This window comes from Primulina eburnea, chromosome 17 (genome assembly GCF_022965805.1).
Source record: "Primulina eburnea isolate SZY01 chromosome 17, ASM2296580v1, whole genome shotgun sequence".
Taxonomy (NCBI): Eukaryota; Viridiplantae; Streptophyta; class Magnoliopsida; order Lamiales; family Gesneriaceae; genus Primulina; species Primulina eburnea.
The window spans coordinates 5106102-5129653 of NC_133117.1; the positions used below are offsets into that span (position 1 = coordinate 5106102).

General features: G+C 34.9%; 4 protein-coding genes across 5 annotated transcripts; 2 read left to right on the forward strand and 2 right to left on the reverse strand.

Moving 5' to 3' along the window:
* Positions 1–80: 80 nt before the first annotated feature.
* Positions 81–3094, forward strand: LOC140818235 (vacuolar protein sorting-associated protein 2 homolog 1-like). Its single transcript, XM_073178138.1, has 5 exons — positions 81–316; positions 1303–1433; positions 1618–1722; positions 2510–2770; positions 2866–3094. The coding sequence occupies exons 1-5, from the start codon at positions 280–282 to the stop codon at positions 3001–3003; spliced, it is 672 nt and encodes a 223-aa protein (XP_073034239.1). The 5' UTR covers positions 81–279; the 3' UTR covers positions 3004–3094.
* Positions 3095–3578: 484 nt separating this feature from the next.
* LOC140818749 (RING-H2 finger protein ATL52-like) lies at positions 3579–4094 on the reverse strand. Its single transcript, XM_073178800.1, has one exon. It carries the CDS (start codon positions 4092–4094, stop codon positions 3579–3581), a length of 516 nt encoding a protein of 171 aa, XP_073034901.1.
* Positions 4095–7390: 3296 nt separating this feature from the next.
* Positions 7391–7952, forward strand: LOC140817795 (uncharacterized). Its single transcript, XM_073177584.1, has one exon. It carries the CDS (start codon positions 7478–7480, stop codon positions 7832–7834), a length of 357 nt encoding a protein of 118 aa, XP_073033685.1. The 5' UTR covers positions 7391–7477; the 3' UTR covers positions 7835–7952.
* Positions 7803–10968, reverse strand: LOC140817794 (replication protein A 70 kDa DNA-binding subunit A-like). 2 transcript variants are annotated; one of them, XM_073177582.1, is made up of 2 exons: positions 10611–10968; positions 7803–9744 (listed from the first exon to the last, which is right to left on the reverse strand). In XM_073177582.1, exons 1-2 carry the CDS (start codon positions 10868–10870, stop codon positions 8070–8072), a joined length of 1935 nt encoding a protein of 644 aa, XP_073033683.1. In that variant the 5' UTR covers positions 10871–10968; the 3' UTR covers positions 7803–8069. The 2 variants fall into 2 exon arrangements, with proteins under 2 accessions (XP_073033683.1, XP_073033684.1); XM_073177583.1 differs by lacking the exon at positions 10611–10968 and adding an exon at positions 10075–10575.
* Between the last annotated feature and the right edge of the window lie 12584 nt (positions 10969–23552).

Sequence of the window (23552 nt, forward strand, 5' to 3'; positions counted from 1 at the left end):
TTTAGTCGGCCTAATTATCTAATAGTTTGCCACGTGGCCTACAACTGTAAATAATATCTGACCGTTGGATCGAGAAAGGACCAAGTTGAGCAACATCTTCTCCGCGTTCGTTGATTTCCGCACATATTCGCATCTCCAACCGCGTTGATGTGTGCAAATATTTTTGGTTAAAAACCTTTGTTTTGGAACGATTATTCATTTTGAAGCTTCTTGTGATTCCGACTGTAATCGGGAAGTTTTTTTTGCCGGAATCGATAGACCAATTTATCATACATCGCGATGAGCTTCCTGTTTGGAAAGAGGAAAACTCCCGCAGGTAGATTTTCGTTTGAATTTGTACTTTTTGTAAGGATTGTAGAGATTGGAGTTTATGCAGTTCGTATAAATATGGATCGCTTTCCGATGTTATTTTTGAATGAACAAAAAAAATATGACTATTGAATTTTATGAATCAGCTGAGGTATTTCACTTTGGCAAAAATATTTTGGATTTGATGATATGTTGGTGGGAATTGAAGGTCTGATTTTGTGGAAAGATGATGAGTGTTTTTTTGTATTGTAAGAGATGCTAATATATGATGCAGAGATATTCAAAGCGATCGAATGCATGATCTGAGCTTAATAATTAAGATTGATGCATGATATATAGAGTTATGTTGAAAAGCTGAGCTTTTTAGGACTATTTTCCTCTCGGGTTCTTGGTTAATTTGGAAAAAGGATCTTTGATGATGAATCTGTTGAAATATATTAATTTATTTATCGTCTCTCTTAAGAAATTCGCCTCTTTTGAGGTTTTACTAGCCTTCACCAGCCAGATTCCTCTTTCTTTGAGATGGTGTAAACATTTAACAAGAGATCAGATGTCATTAGTTTATTTTTCACTTAGATCCTAACCTGCGAGTAGAGAAATCTTGGCATGGTAGTTGCCAAAATTTGGTTATTGTTGGTTGTAAGATGTTGAAATACGTGTGGAGTCCGTAAATCTTGGGGGTGGACAGTACGTGGGAAAAGATTAATTATTCCTTTTTCTAAAACCCTTGTTAGGTATTCCACCTCTAAAATGTCAACACAGAGATATATTTGTTTCGTTTTAATCTGTTGAGGCTTTGGAAATCTATCTTTTTCTATGTTTTTTATTTATATTCTTATGACTTCTAAATTTTATGAAGGTAAGAATGAGGTGCACTATAATAATTCTAGACCTGATTTTGGACGTTAAGCTTTAGTCTTGGAATGCACAGATTTTGGTGATCTCTGTTTTATTTCTTAGCTGCTTTCTCATATAAAATCATGGTATTCACAGAGCTTCTGCGGGAAAATAAAAGAATGCTTGATAAGTCCATTCGGGAAATTGAGAGGGAGAGGCAGGGGTTACAAACACAAGAGAAGAAACTTATTGCCGAGATAAAGAAGAGCGCAAAGCAGGGGCAGATGGTATGTCACTTCTGCACATTTTACCTCTCTTATTGACAAGCAACAAGAGTTTAGATGTGGCTAGGTTGAATCTAGAAGCTGTGAAAGCATTTCAATTTCTTTTATATTCGTCTGGACACATATTTTCTTACTGTTTGTGTGGGACAAATTGCTCAAGGACATAATTGATTTCAATTTGTTACAGGGAGCTGTTAAGGTGATGGCCAAAGATCTTATCAGAACACGACATCAGATTGAAAAGTTTTACAAGTTGAAATCTCAACTTCAAGGGGTGTCCCTCAGAATTCAGGTGTGTCATGAATTGGTTTCTTGGAGATTTCCAGAAATATCTGGCGATTTTGTGATTATTTTGAGTATCTTTTAATTTTATCTAAGTCAGGACTGTCACGAGTTTTTATTAACTTTTACCTTCCTTTTTCTCTATTGGGCCTCATTATATTCTGTGCCTAAACTTGATACTTAAACATGTGAAATGGTAGTTTATTTTGCTGCGTATATTAGGTGCTTCTAGCCACCATAATTTAGTGCCATTGTTTTAAGTGGTAAAAAGTGTATATATGAGGATAAAAATGAGGAATTTGCATGATTCACTATTAGTTCTGTTGTGGTCCCACATTAACTCCTGCAGTTGCTTAGTAAAGAGTTTCCTTGGTATGGTTGTTGGCGTGCCTCAAATATGAGATGGGGCTTTTATCTATATGAAAGCTTTCCAATTATCTTTTCGGGTCTTTGAAAAATTCCTTTACTTTTGAAATCACAACCCCATTGTACTTGACCGGTATCTTTTAGAATTTGGCAGTAGATACTGGCACATCTGTTTTAAGCAAGCTGTTGGTCCAAGTAGTTGGATTCTGTGGATTTGGTGGTTTAATTTTTGTATCTGGGTTCTGTTAATTTTATTTGTTGTTCTCCATGATTTAATTTCGATGCTTTTCCATTATTGTAATGCTAAAATTCACCGTTGATTCAGCTAAATATGCAACGTGTAGTTTCAACTTTCACTGGCATCTGCTTTACACAGCATTGTTTACCTCGACATGCTAACTGATATAATTGATGAATATAATTTGTTTCAGACACTTAAATCGACACAAGCAATGGGGGAGGCAATGAAAGGCGTTACAAAGGCTATGGGGCAAATGAATAGGCAGATGAATCTGCCATCGTTACAGAAGATAATGCAAGAATTCGAGCAGCAAAATGAGAAAATGGAATTAGTTAGTGAGGTGATGGCCGATGCTATTGACGATGCATTGGAAGGAGATGAGGAGGAAGAAGAAACAGAAGAGCTGGTAAATCAGGTTCTTGATGAGATTGGCATCGACATTAATTCTGAGGTAAATTTCAACACTTTTTATTTCCTTCTTTGAACCTTTAAGTGCTGGAACTCTTGCCTTGCTGATGAACTAATGGCTTCTTCTTTATGCAACAGCTCTTAAACGCACCTTCCTCGGCTGTAGCTGCCCAAAACACAAAGAACAAGGTTCCACAAGCTGAGGCAACAGGAAATGATGATGGTGGAATTGACAGCGACCTGCAGGCCAGGTTGGACAATTTGAGGAAGATGTAATTGACTTGTATAATAGAATCTTCTCGTGAATTATATATGGCTTTGTAAAGATACGGCTTGAAATTATTTAATATATGTGGTTCTTGCAGTATATTATCATTGTGGTTTTTGATGTTTCACCTACAGTCTTTGATATGCTCAAAAAGAAAAACTCTCTGCTTGAAAAACTGCCTTGGATCTATTCCATCTGAACATGTCACTAATCGATCTTAGATCTGTATCAGCGATCACCGCGCTTCACTCTCGCACATCCATGGACAGTTTAAAAGAATAATCGCACAAAATACACAGGTAGCATCCATCAATTTCCGACGTAGAATCGCCTTAATGTAAGACCTAACGAATGAGTGGATCAGGTATGCATTGAAATGTAACCTGGAGTTCTTGCAGGCATGTTGATCTTGGTCGGTTGCCTTGTGTATTCAGATTATTTTGGTCTGCGAAATCTTGAATACAGCTGATATAGGACATTTCAATTCATTTTGCTTTAAAATCAATTACATAGATCACTATAATCAAACGATTTGCACAAAAATTGTTGTGAAACTGTCACAGTACAGGTTGGAAGGCATATTCTAACCTAAGGTGCGTGGAAACAACAAATCTTCTCTAGAGTTTACAGGCTGCTCGAAGACGAGACGACGCTGGCCGCCAGGCGGCTCGACCGTGGAACGACAAAGGGGACAATCCATGTGCGAATAGAGCCACAAATCAATACAGGTTGCATGAAAAGAATGCTTGCAGTTAGGCAGCTGCCTTATTTCTTCACCTTCTTCAAACACACACAAACAAACTGCACAGCTGATATCATCACCACCACCTTCATCTTTCTCGTAAATGAAGCTGGTCACAAAGTTTACATGCAAGTTACGAAAGCCCCGGTTCGACGTGGGTCCCGGATCGGTTGTCGAGGCTAAGTGGGATCCATGAATGTTAAAATCAACACACCATCGAACGATAACAATCTTATACAGTGTAAGAATGATTATCACTGTTCCGACCACAACCAGGCCGTAGTAGAACATGGTAAAATTCGATTTTTGAGCGGAAGATGGTGGGGATGTTAGCTGAGGGCTTGGAGGGTCTCCCATGGCGGATTCTTTGGAGAAATAGGAAGAAGTGTGATGTCAAGTTTGAGGTTTTATGCGATGAAAATCGACAAAGCAATGCGTTACATCAACTTTAATAGATTATTGAAATATATGAAGTGCAGACAAAATTATTTAAGACACGATGGAAATAATTTGATTAAATTGAATTTTATAACCCTTTCTAATCTCTCCTATTATCGTTCTCGTCATATATTATAAGATACCGAAGAAGCCAATAAAATGCTTTGTTATGATGTAGCTATCGCAAAATAATATTGTTTTGCAAGTAAAAGATCTCATACATGACTTCCGGCAAGTACTCGGTAAAGTTTATACAAGGAAAAACGGACTAGTACTATATAAAATATTCCCTGTCTGCAAGCCAAGTCTAGCATATTTCATATCAGAAAGACAAGTTGATTCAGTTTATTTTTTATAATAAAAAATAATATTTTATCATAAATCGAGTTATAAATTCATCTCACAAATTGACCAGACTTGTGAGATGGTCTAAATTATGTGTTCATTTTAATGGACACTAATGAATTATGTAGTGGGCTATGATTAATATTGTGGTTGAATTTATTGTACCGACTGTCATGTTAGGATATTTTTGAGGCAAAAACTTGTAAGACAGTATCACTGGTCGTATTTTGTAAGACGAATATCTTATTTGGGTCATCATGAAAAATTATTACTTTTAAATTTTTATGCTAAGAGTATTACTTTTATTGTAAATATTGGTAAGGTTGACCCGTCTCACATATAAAGATTCGTAAAACCATCTCACAAGAAACCTACTCTATTTTTGGTTCAATGTTTCGATTTATTCCATAGGTACTCTTTGTTAATTAAATTCGATTCGGAATAATCTTATACATCTTATACTTACGTACTATTTGCAAATGAGTTAAACAAAATAATTATTGACTTTTCATTTACAAAAATGTACAACTTTATCAAAAAAAGTCAATAATCATTTTTTTAAAACATTTACAAACACTGCCTTAATCAACTAAATACTCCGGAAAGTTCATCATCCGAATGATGAAATTACTCAAATCAACAACTAATGATCTAATGTGAGATATACCGCATACGTTTTCTTTTTTTTAAAAAAATAATAAACTCACGTACATTTTATATCTTGTAATTTCATTCTACATTTGGACTTGTTTATATCTATAACAGTAAAAAGAGTGGAAAAATTGACATGCTTAATATTTTAAGATTTAAATTTGGACAAGTAAGTTGTCAATCAATTTACAATTTTAGTAAAATTCTGCAAATTAATGATTTTTTTTCTCCCAATTTCGCAAATGGTTTTGCTCACAACAGTACTCATATAATTACTATCAATGTAAATTTTCCCACGTTAAAAGATTAGGATAATTTATTCTCATTTGAGTGGGACCAAATCAAATCACTCGATCATATCTAGGTTAAATATTAATAAAACAAAATCGTAAAATGACTATTTTTTGAGTAAAAGAAAGAAAAAGTAAAGACAAGATTGAATCGAGTTCTTTGGTCATCCTATTTAACAGCGACTCCATTCAAATAAAAGAGATCGCTAGAATCAGAGGGGCCCTCTCACCACCACAATCAAAACATAACAAATCAGGGAAAAGATCAAATCGAGTTAATATCTACAAAAATCTATGGCAAAAACTTGTGTGAGACGGTCTCACGGGTCATATTTGTGAGACGGATCTCTTATTTGGGTCATTCATAAAAAAATATTACTTTTTATGCTAAAGTATTACTTTTTAGGTAAAAACTTGTGTGAGACGGTCTCACGGGTCGTATTTTGTGAGGCGGATCTTTATTTGGATAATCCATTAAAAAGTATTACTTTTTATGCTAAAAGTGTTACTTTTTATTGTGAATATGAGCAGGGTTGACCCGTCTCACAGATTGAGATCCGTGAGACGGTCTCACATGAGACCTACTCTACTTTTTATTGTGAATATGGGTAGGGTTGACCCGTCTCACGGATTAAAATCCGTGAGACGGTCTCACATGAGACCTACTCATCGAGTTAATAGCTACAAAAATCTATGGCAAAAACTTGTGTGAGACGTTTTTCGGGTCATATTTGTGAGACAGATCTCTTATTTGAGTCATCCATGAAAAAATATTACTTTTTATGGTAAGAGTATTACTTTATATTGTTAATATGGGTAGGGTTGACCCGTCTCACAGATTAAGATCCGTGAGACGATCTCACATGAGAACCACTCAAAATCTATTATTAAAAAAATCATTAAATTTCTGCACTAAATAGTGTGGAAGTAAGCTAAGAATTTCGCTTATGGTAAGATTGAATGTATCCCTCTTAAAAATATTTATACAAATAAAATAACACCTTTATACAGAATGAGGAAGAGTGGCTGTTTTAGAGTAAGCAATGACGGGTAGAAAAAGAAGTCAAGCCTTGGACTGCCGTATGCTTTCACCCCGCTTTGCAAGTCCGTCAAAAACGCCTATGTTCTTTACTAAAATACTATTTCGGATGAACGGAGAATGTGACTATTTGATATGCAGAATAGGGCCAGGAGTGCCCGGTTAATATTTCCACAATTATATTAAAAAACCTGCTCTATGAGATTTGAGAAGATGGTAATGTAACTAAAAAGCAATAGAGATTTGAGAAGATGGTAATGTAAAAAGCCAAATTGGTATTGAGTACTTCAAATTTCGGTTATTCATTTGAAATTGGTTGAGTATAAATTATAAAAAACTAACAATATTAAAGAAGTATAATGTTATCTCACATAAAAATATAGTTCCACAGAATATTCGATAACCAAATAAAGCATCCGAATCGGCATTGACGGGTGATGTATAATGAACAAGACTATGAAAATGGAGCAATTATTTTGTTTGACGGTCAAACAGATTTGTACATGTGAGACAGATCGACCCGGTATATATTTGTATTGAAAAATAATATTTTTAACCAAAAAATCGATTTTTTTCATTGATTTGGTCATATGAGAGATTCATATATCTGTAATACGATCTTATAGGAGTTTTAGTAATGAAAATATACATATGGGTATATTAATTGGTTCCGCTTAATCTTAATACCCTGGCTAGTTCTACTTCTACCAAAAAATAAAAGTCAAATTTCAAAACGAAAATGAGATGTTTTTTTGGCCTTTTGATATGGAAATTGGTGGCAATGGAAAAGATAAGCTTATCCACCAAACCGAGTGGAGAAGCTGCCACGTAGATTGGGATACCCTCAATTTTCCACCTCTCATTCTCCCCCCTTCTCCACTCTCAATATCCAGCACTATAATCTTTTACCAAGAAACATTCATATCAAAATCATAAGCATTTAACCCCAGGAGAAGAGACTAGCCTGAGTAAGAAAAATGGCCTCCACTTCTGCTGTGTCGATGGCGATGCCGCTCACTCCTGCCAGCCAGAAGAGGCAGCCGAGTGCCGATGCCTTCCTCAAGCCATTGCCTTTGAGGACATCAAAGACAATTAAGGTTTCAAAGCAAGCTGGAAAGTTTGAAGTCAATGCTTCATTGAAGGAGAAGGCGATTACCGGATTAACAGCCGCTGCTTTGACCTATTCCATGATTGTTCCAGATGTGGCTGAGGCAGCGGTTTCCCCGTCTCTTAAGAACTTCTTGCTCAGCATCGTGGCTGGTGGTGTTGTGCTCTCCGCCATAGTTGGTGCAGTGGTCGGTGTTTCCAACTTTGATCCTGTCAAGAGAAGCTGAGAACCACACTGATATTATATGTTTTCATGTGTTCAAATATGTGTATCCATCAAACGTATTCATGTATTAATGTTACTGAAGAGATGGGTTTATTCGCTATAATTCTTACGGGTAACAATCCGTGTCATAGTTCCGTGATACAACTTTGCCATGTACACAACCAGTAAATGAAGTAAAAATGGTCAAGAAGCCGACTAAATCACGAAACTTTCTAAGAACAAATAAAAGAATTGTCTTAACATCTCCTATCACTTATTTCATTGTATCTTTCGGTGCGATGAAATTTTGAAATCATATCGAACAAGAATCTACTCTCTTCTGAATAGTTCACCTTCTCTGCCTTGACAACTGTGATCTTCAACTTCTGTTCATCACCATATATCTCCTCTTTAATCTTTAGCTTAAGACGAAACTCTGTAAATAGGCAGTTTCGAACAATTTCAAGAAATTTCAATTCATCTTCGGTTTCATACTTCACCATGTATAATTCCTTTGCCGAGCAACCCAAAATCTCTTCACCAGCTTCTTGAAAAGCCGTCACCCATGTCAAGCCAGTATGATCCTGAACTTGAACTTGAAGAAGGTATCTGTAATCGCAGTCTTCAAATTCTTGGTTGCACCTATCACACAGCCATCGTGAGTTCCCTGATTTAGTCACCTTCTTGTTGCACTGTCTATCCCCAATCATTATTGGGCAGGCCGTATAACAAAAAGTATCGGTTTTGATGAAAGATATGGTTGCCTTAACAGTGATCCAGTCAGGCTTGTCCGATCTTCCGAGCCCTTCATCCTTTATCTGCGTAATGGTCTTGCGTATCTCATTTTTTGATCCTCCAGGCATAATTTCCCTAGATATAGAATGAGAAGCTGTATCTTTACCTCCATGATCAAACCAATCTCTTAAGCGACGAGCTTCTGGAAAATCAGGATTCACAAATAACTGTGTAGCAGATATGGTGCCAATGGACTTCCCACTAAAGTCGTTAACTTTTCCAGCTTTGACAGCCAAGACGGGGGATAATCCAGTTTCAACCATTTCTTGCAGTTGCTGTCCTTCCCTGTTGCAGAAATCTCCCCATAATGTCAACTCAACACTTCTCCCAGACTGGTCCTTCAAGTTCAGAATTCTTCTTTGAGTTTCCATACCATTCTTTCTCAAGATAGGGACAGACGGGTTGACAGTTACAACAACACCAATGACATCTAATATAGAGTTATTTTCTGCATTTTCAATTTCACCAATTGGCCTAAAAGAGAACTGTTGCTTTGGTATGGATGCATCTTCATCTGTACAGAGATCCACTGATGATGTTGCTTCCAAGAATATCTCCCACTCATTCTTCAGATGGTTGAAGTTCTTCTGGGCCGGTTTCAAGTTACCTTTTGATATCACATATACTTTTCCAACTTCAATTGCGTCATAGAAACGATCAACTACAGCATTGAAGCATGTCACCCGAATTTCCCCTCCATCAGAATCAAGAAGATCAAATGAGAACACCTTTCCATCTCCTTTGGCATTGTTGTAACGTCGTAGATCTCCTTTTGCTGTCACCCGTGCTTTGATAGCCCATCGGCCTTGATAAGGATTCAAAGCAGCGATAGGGATGATGCGTGCTGGGGCCTCATTTCTCATGATAGCCCCATGATTTTTATAGTTTGGAGGTGGTTGATATGGGGGTTGAATGGTGGGAGGATAACTCTGGACACCGCTGCCCGAATTTTGAAAGCTAGCAGGTTTTCCATTACTGAAGTTAGTGCGCGCTGAACTATGAACACTGATATTATTGTTTGCCAATGGTGGAGGTGCTGAATTTTGAGGCACTGAATCAGATTCAGAAAACATTTTTGGGTTGCCGATTATCTCGCAGTCAGTTATGATAGTTTCCATGTTTAAAATCACAATAATCCTGCAACCAAAATACAGAATATAAGTTCCAAGATTAAAGCAAGAAAAAAGAGTAGTGTGAACAGACAGCTTAGACATGTTATCTTTGAGATCTAGATGTTCAAGGTCATACTTTCCCTTTAAGATTGAATGTATCTACTGCTGCATTGACACTATGAATGGAGCTTTGAACATGGAGAAGAGACAACCATTCCAACTCAGATCAAAACATCGATTAAACTCTTGATGTTATATCAAAATGAGGTTCAACATGCAAAATGAGATCCAACACAAGAGAACTAAGTAATATCACAACCTTACGGAGCTTATAAGATGTTAGACATTGGTTAACCTTCACCCACTTAATTTATGTGCGCCTTAAAAAATGGTTTCTGGAAGTGGTAGGCAAACAACAGTCTGAATGATTTGCATCCAAGATCAATTCGTCAACAGCAACTTGAATTTCATAAAGAAAGCAATCATACTTTGCATTTAAAGTGTGAAACAATAAAAATCACAAATTTCTGTACCTTCAAATGATCATATAACATCTAGAAACTACAAATAAGAAAAACCTCAGTGTCAATTCACACTCCTTGCGCTCAAAAGGAAACAAAAAATAAATATTTCACTGGTGTAGTTTTCGTGCAAGCACGAGGCAACTAGAAACCAATCTGTTCAACTCATAAAAACACAAGAAAAAAGGTTAAAATAAACAAATGATTAATAATGAATCTTCAAACCAAGCCTCAACTCATCCAAAACTATGAATTAAAACAAAACATGAAACGAAGAATCATACACACCAAACAATCAGGTACATTAACTGAAACATGCTCACAGTTTAATGATAATTTTCGGTATGTAGTGAAGGACATATATAATTACTTGCGATTTTGCACGGTGCTGCAGATATAATCGATGAGCTGGACAACGGATCCACTGCGTACTAAGGCAGACTTGACACGGTCGTTGAGCTGAGTAGCGAGCATCGCGTGCTGAGTCGCGACTGAATCAGAGAGGAGGAGGCGGTAGCGCTCCTGAGTAGAACCGATCAGCTTGATATCCAACACCTGCACCAGCGGCTTCGAGTTCACATCGCCGGCATTGATAGCCGATATGGCATTCGCCGTCAGATTCACCGGCATTGAGTCCGCGTCACGCAATTTGAATGGAAGAATGGAGAAATCAAAACCCTAGAGAATGAAAATTCGGAATTGAATTCTGAGGCACGGAAAGGAAATCTTAAAAGAGAGGATTTGGCTCGGGGGAGGGGTAATTTGGGAAACGTATCTCGGTTGAAATGGCGGGTCGTAGAGCTGGCTAATTACTCTTTTGCCCTTACTGTTGATCTCTCATTTTTCTCCTCAATTCAAACTAAATTTATACTAAAATAGCAAATTATGATTATTATTTATTTTAAATTTAAACAATAGCTTAGTAATCAAAAAATATTATAAAAGTTTGTGTGAAATAGCATTGTAAACAATGCTATAAGGTAGCTACAATCCAAGCATAGTCCTTTTTAGAGTAGGGACGTTCTTATGAGACGGTCTCACGAAACTTTGTTTGTGAGATGAGTCAAAACTACCGATATTTACACTAAAAAGTAACACTCTCAGCATAAAAAGTAATATTTTTCTACTATTTTCTTACCTTTTTATTCATATTTTTTTATCACGAGTTTTTTTAATAAATTGTTTAATAATATTATATAATTGTAGATATAATTTTAAAAAGTAGCCCACTTATAAAAATTGCTATAAGACATTATGTATCTTTATTTTGGTTTGTACTGATTAATGTTATATCAATTTTCACCTATAAGTATGAAAAATAGCTAGCTGCATTAAAAATAAAAACCTAAAAAAGAAACCAAAAAAATAAAATATTAGAAAAATATTGTTATTAATGATTTATTTATTAAATCGAAACCAAATAAAAACATCAATCAAACCATAACATAATTTCATTCACAGGTTTTTTGGGCTCATCTAAGGGTGAATAGTATGCGGCGACAGTGAGATGATCAGCGGCGGCTTCCGCCACGGATTGATATCGGGTGCCGGCGAGGCTCTTCTTCAAGAATTCGAGCTGTGTCGCGATGACGGGATTGTTCATCACGCCGTTGAATCTCCGGACGACAGCGAATTTGCGTGGGGGCAATTTTGCTAGCCGCACTTCGTTCGAGAGCGACGAGGGCGGGTTGTTTTGACACCCTCGAGGTACGAATAAATGTACTATATAGTATTGATAGTCTTGGATATCAACGAGAACTGGTGCCGTCATGTTGAGTTTGGCTCCTTGGCTGTTGTTACCTAGGAAGTAACTGTAGGCACTGCAGATTATACAAATGGAGAGAGATTGTGAATATGTCAAGTTGTGATTTGGTTAGTTGTATGACTAATCCTTTATTTATTAAATGACGTGAAAATTCGTAATCGTTATGGTTCGATGTACGTCAGATAAACTTTCGAACTGACACAATAATCTATAAATCACGTTAGTAAATCAGGTAAATGTAAGTTCAATGTGACAATCTTATATCAGAAAATGTTGATAAGAGAATCGATATGTAATACAAGATCTTCAGTTTTTACGAGTCGGCTTTACTTCCGTTTTCTTACTTTTAGGAACTGGAACTCAACCGGGTGGAAATCAACGGGTTCTGGTTTTGTAATTGAGACCAAAACAAGTCCGACTTCAATTTTAAAGAGAGAGATTCGGGTCTATAGATGGCTGACATTTAAAGAAAATGTCGATAAAATTATTTTGACTGAACATAAAAACAAAAATTCACGATAAATTGGCAAAATTGTTTATATTTATAAAAATAACTTTTCATTTTCCAATTTTTTTTATATACATACTTTTCATCATAAAACTTTTACAATCACTTACGCAGATAATTGATTTAATACATCGAGGATTTCCAAAACCACAGATTTGGAATGTATCAACAATAACACACAAACTCAAACTCATGTGATATCGTCTCACAGATCAATTTAGTAAAACAGATATCCGATCAAACTCATGAAAAAAAAATACTAACTCTTTTGTCAAAAATATTACTTTCAACTATAAGTATGAATCTGGTCGACCCGTCTCACAAAAGACCTACTCCAAAACAATAGAAAATGATATAGAACTTGCAACTTACATTGTGAAACCCTTTTGAGCAGCATATTCATAGGTGTAGGAAGTGACATTGGGACTCGAAATCCAAACAGAATCCTTGTAACTCCTAATTTCAAAAGCATTATTTTCATTGTGAACAACTTTATATTCAGGGCACTCTAGTTTTGCACAGCTTGTTGCTCCTTCGTACTGCCCATTACAATGTGACACAGATATGCAAGAGCATAGAAACAAAAACACTAGACGAAAATCGACCATTCGAGCTAACGTCATAGCGAGGAAAATGGAAGAATTCGGGATTTCGATGCCGGATTTTGTTATCTCTCACGGCCATCTTGTTGATGAATGAATGGTATTTAAAAGGGCGAAATCAGTGTAATTAAATTATGTAAATCCAAAAATGGGATTTCATGAATTGAATGAGTTGGTGTTACAGGTGTGAATATTCAATGTGTGTGCGCGCTCGCAAAGTTTTTTATGTATATTTTAAAAATTAAAAGTTTTACCTTTATTGGAATTACAATAAATTTTTAACTTTACTCGATATAAAAATTGAAAGAACTTTTTGAAAAAAAATATTTAAACTTAGCTAATGCTGTCCATCCTCAGACCATTCTTCGACCAAAAACAAATAAAAAATAAAAAAATGACATAATATTAATTCAAATATTAATTTGTCATGCAAACACGATGACAACTCAAAGATTGGGATATGTATAATAACAACAAAAACTTGTGTGAGATGGTATCGAGTCGTATTTTGTGAGACATATCTCTTATTTGGGTCATCCATGAAAACATATTACTTTTTATTGTGAATATCGGTAGGGTTAACTTGTCTCACAGAAAAAGATTCGTGAGACCGTCGCACAAGAGACCTACTCTATGATAATTAATGGAAAGATACATTGTAGTATATGTTAAATAAAAAAATCTTTCGAGTAATTTTAGTCAACAAGAATTTAAAGATGAGTGGGTCTCATGTGAGACCGTCTCACGGATCATAATCTGTGAGACGGGTCAACCCTACCCATATTCACAACAAAAATTAATACTCTTAGCATAAAAAGTAATACTTTTTCATGGGTGACCCAAATAAGAGATTCGTCTCACAAATACGACTCGTGAGATCGTCTCACACAAGTTTTTGTTTTTAAAGATTTACAATATTTTATTACTAAAACGATAAAAGAATATTAGACACATTAAAATCCAATTACTGATTACCACTATATATGTTCACTGGTTCGTGAGTTGTTGTTTTTTTATTTTCACTTTATTTTTAAGAAATTCGAATAATCTACAATATATTTACTAAAATTAAATTCATAAAACTTTGATAATTGTTTATTATGACGTATATTATTATAATATATTCGTATATAGTACGAAAGTCAATCTAACTGCAAACCAGTTTATGATGATACACAACAATTGAGTTTCTATTGTCTTCTCGATTCTTTTGAAAGATCTATTTAGAGGTAACCTACACATTTGTGTTGGTCTTAAACGATAAAAATTATATACGCACAGGAGCATGTCAAAAATTAATGTTGTGGTGAAATAACTATCCATAATTGAAGAGAGATCTAGGACAAATGGGTTACAATACGATTTAATAGATTTGATATGGTAAGAGGTGAGTGATATGGTCGTCACTCGATAAGTGGAGTCGAGCACATACATAACAAAGATACACGATATTCGAAAAAACGACGTATCATGCATAACATATTTCGTATCATATATCATAAACATAAGCATAAATTGACATTGACACTGAAATTACTCTATTTTTCATAGTTTACTGATATCAGACCCAAATTTTTATTCTTTTAAGAGGATAATGTAGTATATCGGTTACATTCCCACCGTGTAAGGGTCATATACATATCTCATATTGTGATTCTCACCTATATCCAATTGAATCTTCACAATGTCAAAACATAAAATATACGATAGTCATATCAAGAAGGGGTAGAAGAAGAATTGCGATCGACTGTAACTTTCGAAAAACGAAACAATGCATAACCGAAATTTATACTTTTAAAACAAGATTGAAGAATTCGAAAATAGCATAAGAATCATGCAAATGACACTTCCAAAACGCAACAACACTTCGACCTGAAAATCAGTCGTCTCGTAGAATTATTTGTGACTTATTGCACCATTGGATCGAGCTTAAATTTCACACTATGTTCAAACTTATGTCAACTAAATTATGAATGGTGGAGATCTGATCTAGAAGTCTTTTTGACCTGTTTAAGGAGAAAAAACCGTAGGTATATTATTCTCGCATAGAATCTGAACAGTTTTCTTGCAAAGACTATATACAAAAAATTAATTGTTGGGTTTGGCTAAATTTTGGAGACAATGTTCATAACATATGATAGCGTATTTTGAATAGCGGTGATTGGATTTGAATAGAAGCTTCAACTAAACATATCACTCGAAAAATGGATAGAACTTCGCCTTGAAAAATATTCAAAAATGCTGCATCACTTGGAGAGGATTTTTGAAATATAGAGTGAATTTGAAGGTGTGATTTTTGAGAATGAGGTGATGATATTTATAGGTATTTATGTGAAAATCTTGTCATAATTCGTTGATACTCATTCCATAATTTTGAGATGCTCCTTTTATAAATTTTGAGATGTTTTTCCATAATTTTGAGGTGCTTCATTGTTGAGAAAAACTGTTATGTATATAATATTTTCTTCCAAGTTTGGTGGATATCTCAGCCTTGATTCGAGATTAATATATGTTTTGTATTGGATTTTGAATTTCATTTATTTATTGACTTGGAATTTTGAATACCATGTAATATTTAATGTTTTCGAATTTATTATTTTTACAATAATACCATAATTCAAGAATAAACTTTTATACATGTCTATATTTAAATAAATAACTACATGTCCAAAATTTTGGATTCTCACATACGAATATCATATTTTAAAATCATATCCTGTTTTATGCCTTTTTTTCAGAGCGTACTAGGTATCTGTTTCAAGATCATGCAGGAAAATAGGGCCGACGACTCTTACCCAATGTTGTCACAATCCATACTCCTAATAAAGAAGAATTCACAAGGCCGACCATTCCAAGTAACTGAAAATAGGGTTCTCTATATCCATTTATCATTGAGTGAAGTGATCACACGATCTGGGAGCTCATACGAATGGAAAGCACCTGAAATCAAGAATAGGAATGTTAGAAGGGGGCAGTGTGATCTGAAGCATCTCCCCCGACGTTCAAGTCAAATTCCGGTTAGAAAAGATTTAGAGTGAAGATCATAAAAATTCAATCCCTAAATTAAAAGTCAAACCTGATATTTACTGGGAAAATAAGTTACCAAATGTCCAAAAGGCTGTTGGTTTTGTCAATAAGGAGGGGTGGGGCAGTTATTTGCTCGTGAATGATGCTTGTCTCCTTCACCAGTCTTGTGTTATGTGCACATGACGTGGGGAGCTGAAGACTTTTCCTTATATGGATCGAATAGTAAAAAGGACAATTTTGCATCGATCACATTTTCTAAATTAGTATGACGCAACCCTTAGTTGGATCAATTTTGACTTGTCCGAGGGGTGGCACCTCTGAAAACGGTTGTCAGTAACATTTGGGTCGGACATGCGAGCTTTAGTATATTACGAACAAAGTTATGGTACACGAGAAATGGGGAGAAAAATATATGCTCTGTTATTCATTCCAGAATAGTCAATATGGAACATATACAAGTGGGTTGAGTACAACTGTCAAACTTGATAAACAAACTTAAACTAACTAAATCAATATATAACTGACTAACTAACATGAACATGTGTGTAAAACTCCCCTTAAGGTGGCTCATAAAGATATTTTATAGCCATCTTGGATAGTAGAGGAGTTAAACGAGCAATAGGTAAGGGCTTGGTAAAAATATCCGCCAGTTGATGTTGCGAGTGTATAGGCAGTAGCTTGATTCTTCCTTCATGTAATTTTTCTCGGACAAAATGGCAATCGATTTCAATGTGTTTTGTGCATTAATGGAAAGTTGGATTCAACGCTATATTCATAGTAGCGTGATTGTCAAAGTAAATGGTTGCATCATCAGTTAGAGGAGTTGAAAAATCGGAGAGTAACTGGGTCATCCAAACTATCTCACTGGCTGTTGAAGCAAGTGCTCGGTACTCCGCCTCTGCCGATGAGTGAGACACGGTTGTCTGTTTCTTGGCTTTCCATGACACAAGGGAATGACCAAGAAAAATACAAAAACCAGTAACCAATTTCCGAGAGCCCTCATAAGCTACCCAATCAGCGTCACAGAAAGCTTTTAGTTGTAGGGGAGATGAAGCTGAGAAGAAAAAGCCCTGTCCTGGATTCCCTTTGATGTATTGAAGGAGATGATGGACAACTTGTAGATGTGGGGTGTGAGGTTGAGACACAAACTGACTTAGTTTGTGGACAACGAACGAAAGACCAGGCCTTGAAAGTGTGAGGTACATTAAGCGACCCACAAGATGCCTGTATTGTGTAATATCCTCGAGAAGCTCACTATCAGTTGAATTCAGACGAGCAGTAGGATCCATGGGTGTCACAACATGCTTACTAGCCAAAAATCCTATGTCAGCAAGAAATTGCAAAGCATATTTGCGTTGAGATAACACAATGCCCGTGGAGGATCGTGCAACTTCAACCCCCAGGAAATATTTGAGGTTGCCCATATCAAAAAGTTTGAACTGGCTGTGTAAGAACTGTTTTAAGGATTCAATGAGCGTAAGAGACGATCCAGTGATAATGCTGTCATCCACATATACTAATAAAGCCACAAATGATGAACCTCATCCTTTGGTGAAGAGAAAATAATCAGATTTGGATTGGACAAGGCCAAACTTGAGTACAACTTGGGAAAACTTGGAGTTCCATTGTCTTGAAGCTTGATGGAGTCCAAATATAGACTTGTGAAATTTGCACGCCATATGGTTCCTGTTAGCAACATGCTCCCCCTGAAGGTGATATCCTTGTGGAAAATCCATATATACTTCTTCAAACAATTCACCATTTAAGAATGCGTTACATACATCCAGCTGAACCAAATGCCAACTCTTACATGCTACCAAAGCAAGAAGAACTTTAATCGTGACCAATTTTGCGATATGTGAGAAAGTGTATAAGAAATCAACGCCCTCATGTTGGTTAAATCCTTTAGCAACAAGCTTGGATTTATGCCTTTCAATCGAGCCATCTGCATGAAGTTCGAGTTTATAGACCCCAATCGACTGTTTACCAACTGTAAGAGGAACTATCGACCAGATATTATTACTCTTCAAAGCTGCTAACTCAGTGTTCATGGCATGCTGCCACTCGAGGTATTTGATGGCTTGGTGATAGGATTTTGATTCCAAAACAGAGGATACATGAAGTAAAAAGGCTTTGTAAATAGGGTTTAATTGGTCATATGAAAGATATTGAGATAGGGGATATGGAGCCATTAATGAGAGCATTGAGGCTAACTTGGAAACCATCTGGCTCAGAACCAATAAAAACATAACTTGATTTTTGCAACGATTATTAGCACTGTACTTCTCATCACAACTAAATCAAAGCCTTTTTGCAACAACTCAAATTGTGAATGCACTTATTTGATATATCAAATCTGTGACTTCTCAGACTTTCTCATTCATGTTTAATAGACACTAGTTACTCTGCACACGCGTTGCGTGTGTGTACAATCTTTTTTATCATTATCGATAGACTAAAGTGAAAATTGACAAATTATGAAGGGACTAAATTGATATTTGAATGATTGAAATAAAAATAAAAGTGTGTTGAAATTAAAAAAAAAAGCAAAAAAATAAAAGTGTAATATTACTATAACTGTAAGGGTAAAATTGGAAAAAAAAGATGGTGTCCACTTTGGCAGTTTTTATAAGGTGCTCAGCCTTAATAAATAGTATAGATTAAATGCATAAGAATGCATAATGATTTTTTATTTTGTAAGAACATGTTTTGTGCTCGTAAGTTTATTATACAATGCATTAAATTAAATTATTTTAACACATCCAAATGTCTCAAAAATCCCATGACTCAAAACTTGTATAAAATCTCATTGAACAAAAGAATGCTAAAATTCAACTATCACACGATTCTCACATGAGAGAACCAAAACTTCTTTATGCATGAAATACTTGAAACCATAAAATATTCAATCCCCAAACTAATGTATTAAAACGTGAATTCAAATAAAATGTGCATAACATAACCAAAATACATAAAGTTCATTGACATAATGGACATAAGGTTCTCGGACAACCGTGTCACGTAATCATCTTGCCTTCTCAACTACTCAGCCCCATGATCATCGTTCAAATCGTAACTTCTTAGTTCTCACCTACAGCATCCAAGCATAGTGAGTCTAGAGATTTCTAGAGACTCAACAAACATATTCAAATACTAATGAGTACATAAATCTTAAGAAATTCGTAGGACGCGATCATAACTTAAATTATAGCATTCTTAGCTTTGTGTGATGAATATAATGCAAAAATGGTATCCACCATTAGAGCACATTCATTGAGTTTCAAGATCATGTAAATAGTTGCGCAACCTAGGTATATCATTTGACACATCCCATAATAGCCGAAGCTAATATGCGTACTGTCAGTTCTTGTTTGGAAAGGCCTCTGGAGCTCATCTCGGGGCACCAGTCCCACACTATCACCAGAAGTATACATAAACATCAAAATTAAAGTTTTCATGCTCTTCATTTCATGCCCATAAACATTTGTGCTTGAAAAAATGATTCGTATCATTTTAAAAAAAAGGAAACATGTCCCATGAATTTTCATAAACATCATGCTTTCATACTTAAAATAACTTTCATGTAAAGAAATACTTAGATCTTCATGAATTACGTATAATTAGGGATCTATGCAACCCGTTCTCGACGAAAATTTCATTCATCATGCATATAAGACCACACTCAGACCCTCACATGCATGTTATAGAAAAAACTTAACTAAAAAAAAATTTAAAACATCTGTCATACCCACATGGGGGAGCATGCCCGTGTGCCCCATCGCGTGGGTAACTTTGGTATGGGCTGCCCATCCCACGCAGGGGGCATGCACGCTTGCCTGCCTGCGTGGGTTGTGCAGAATTTTTTGCACGGACTCTGCACGATTCTGTACATGCTTAATACTCTTCCAAATGCATACAAACACACAGAAACATGATATCTCTCATGAAATAGACATCAAATACGAATCCAAACACCTTTTAAAAAATTTCTCCCCCTAATTTTGACTCCAAAAACACATCTATTGGAACATTTAGTTTTGTGTTTGATTAAAAGATAACATAATTGATCACTAGCTCAAGCAGAAACTAAAATCATTAACCTAACTAATTGCTAGCCCAAACTGAACAAACTGATTAAGGGACTTCTGATTTAATTCAACCCGAAAGACTATCACTTTTTATAAGATCGATACAAAGACCTTATCGATTAGTGATTAAGGATCAGGACCTAAAGTCATATAACTTTTTGTTTACACCGATCAGTGTTAAGGATCAGAATATAAGTCTCGGTCAGAAGTCAACCGATACCAGAAAAGACGATGAATCAGCAACAAGTACATTTGCAGTCATGAACATATATTTTTTGTACAAGTTACTATTGAAAATTGGGACTATATATGAGATTAGTTGAACCAGCCAAAGAACTCTCCTCGACCAAAAGCAAAAGTCAAATCTCTTAGCAGAAACATTACAGTCAGATTAAAGAAGAAGCACACATTGATTCATTATTTATCTGGTCATTTTAAGGATCATATGGGTGCAAAAATTCTTCTGTGTAATTCAGATAAGCTGTGAGCAAGGAACTCTAGTGCTCTAATTCTTCAATTTCACTGAGAGTTTCAGTTAGGTAGTGTCAAGCCTTAACTGAAGTGGTAATTTCAAATCACTTGTAATTACCAAATTCTTTTAGTACAAACCTTCCTTGAGGAAGAAGATGTGACGTGAGAGTATTTAATTTTCCGAATATCAATTTTCAATAAGTCTTCTTCCGCACAATTCACACTAATAAACTTGCTGTAGACTCTATTGACAAGAAAAAGTTTCAACATTGTTAAGACAATCAAAACTACTCAAAAGAAAATTGATTCACCCCTCCCTAAATTTCCTATCTCGATCCTGATAACATCAAAACACTTTCTAAATAAAAAAAAAAAAAAAAATCAGATTTTAACTTTTCAAATTATAAACCCAAACTATGCTTCTAAATCGTCGAGAATATTTTACGCTTCACATGTACACATCATCATATGTTGTTCTTTCAAAATATTAAGATTCCTTGCAAGAAAACACTATATAATTAGAATACACACATCCATATCAAAATATCTAATATCGTTTGGAAAGTGCTTTCAAAATATTGAATAAAACTTGCATTTTTTTTTGTTGGTAAGGAATAATCTGGAATCCGGGAACATGATTCTAGTCTCCGTAACCAAGAACGACATAATAATCTAACTAAATTTTGAGAGAAATTTTTTTGAAAACCTAGGGGGAAATTAGAGAGAACGACGGTTACAACTTGAAAAGAATGAATGAAGGTTTCTTATCGGATTTCGATTTTTTTTTTATTCTATCTAAGAATAAGAATGTGGGCCTAATACTAATATAACGGAATAATTAAAATCTTTTTGCATCTTTTAAAATTTAAAAATAAAATCCTACAGATTATTTTTATAAAAACTCACGCATAAACTTTTCTTAATGTAAAAATCATAAATCATGCTTGTTGTCAAGTCTCGATTCACTTCGTTATCAGAATTATACACATTCTTGAAAATCATTAAAACTAAAAATATGCATAAAAATTCATGCTTTAAACATTTAAAATCATGGATTTTCATAATAAAAAATTATAAGCATAAAAAATTTTAAACCATATGAAACATAATAAAATATTTAAAATAAAATTGTGAAAGTGTTCATTTATATTTTTCGGGTACATCACCCCTTTGAGGAGAGAACATATAGGGGACTGATATCAGTTTAGCCATGAAATTCACTAACGTGTTCAGTGCTTACTAATTCTGATTTCTGTTCTTAATACTGTGATTTCTGAATTCTAATTCCTGTTCTGGAAATAAGAGTTTTCTGTATATTATTGTATTTCTGTTTCTGTAAAAATGATGTTTGAAAATTGGGAGTTATTCCCGCCCATGCTTACTGAGTGACAACCATATCACTCGCCCACCAAACCCATCTCAGATAAGACCGAGGAAGAAAAGCTAGAAGAAGAAGAGCAGATTCAATTCTGGGGCTGGTGAAGGAGACCGTTGTTATCAGTTCTAATTTATGTTTATTCCGCTGCATTTGTTAAGACGATGTTATAATTGGTTTTACATTTCTGCTGTGAAACATTATTATTTGAGTTGTATCAGACAATGAATATTCAATATTATAAATAAAAGACTGGTTTCTGAAATTCTGTACTTCTGAAGCTTGTTGTTTTCGAATGTAAATTTGAGAGCAACGACGGTGTCAACTAACCCCCGTCCGGGGCGTGACTTCCCTATCTTTACGAGTTTACCTTTTATAAACATTTATTTGTGAATCACAATTTGAAACGAGCTATGGCGACTTAAAATCCTGTTTTACTCTAACACAAACTTGAGATTTTTTTTTCACAATTCTTAGTGTCATATATAGAGGTCCAAACTTATTATATTAGACTTTTCTTAATATCCACCAATATCTCAAGACATCTATATATTAAATGCTTGTCTATTTATTATCCTAAAGCAATAGAAAATGTTAATCCCGAAAATATCATTTCTTAACTTTATTTCAACCAAGATATTCTTAGGTTCTACTGCAAAAATTAGCAATTTGAATTTGAATAACCCCCAACTTAATTAATGTTCACAAAATGACAAAATGAGTGACTTACCTAAAAAAAATTTATTTTGGAATAATAAAATTGATTTTGAAATCTTATGTCAACCACATATTATTGTTCCATAATTAATTTAATATCCTCCAATCAAAAATTCACCTTACGCCGACTCATTAATCTAAAGTAAATACTCAAATATAGAACGCTTGCACATCTTAAACTTCGAGTACCGTAAATCTATAAAACCTCAAAACTAAGTATAATATCAATCTCTACGTATAAAATGATGCTTTCTAGCATCAGATTATGATTAAATTATTTTCTTCCCAAATCCGAGTTTAATTGAAACTTAAAGCAAATACTTGTTTCAAAGCTCCAAGTTTAATTGAAACTTAAGGCATATAGACTTTCCCATTGGAACGAGTGCAGTATTCTGTCAGGTACCCATTTTTAAATAACAGTATCATATAAAGCTCAATAGGTAGTTCTATATCATTGTCCTACTGAATCTAATAAAATTCGATAAAAACTTTTGTGAGACGATCTCACGAGTCGTATTTTTTGAGACAAATATCTTATTTGGATCATCCATGAAAAATTATTACTTTTTATGCTAAGAGTATTACTTTTTATTGTGAGTATCGGTAGGGTTGACCCGTCTCACAGATAAAGATTCGTGAGACCGTCTCACAAAAGACTTACTCATAAAACTTTGGGTTAGAAGAGGTATATTTGTAGTTTTTGTATATTATATTAAAACAATTACCAATTTAATAACCAGTCTACTTATAATCCATATA

Bases quoted from the DNA above. Each gene is read 5' to 3' on its own strand.
- LOC140818235 (XM_073178138.1), top strand. From the start codon at position 280: ATGAGCTTCCTGTTTGGAAAGAGGAAAACTCCCGCAG. The intron at 1,434-1,617 runs GTATGTCACTTC...AATTTGTTACAG, and splicing joins GCGCAAAGCAGGGGCAGATG to GGAGCTGTTAAGGTGATGGC. The intron at 1,723-2,509 runs GTGTGTCATGAA...AATTTGTTTCAG, and splicing joins GGGTGTCCCTCAGAATTCAG to ACACTTAAATCGACACAAGC.
- LOC140817794 (XM_073177582.1), bottom strand. From the start codon at position 10,870: ATGCCGGTGAATCTGACGGCGAATGCCATATCGGCTATCAATGCCGGC. The intron at 9,745-10,610 runs GTAATTATATAT...TTTTGGTTGCAG, and splicing joins AGCACCGTGCAAAATCGCAA to GATTATTGTGATTTTAAACA.
- LOC140818749 (XM_073178800.1), bottom strand. From the start codon at position 4,094: ATGGGAGACCCTCCAAGCCCTCAGCTAACATCCCCACCATCTTCCGCT.
- LOC140817795 (XM_073177584.1), top strand. From the start codon at position 7,478: ATGGCCTCCACTTCTGCTGTGTCGATGGCGATGCCGCTCACTCCTGCC.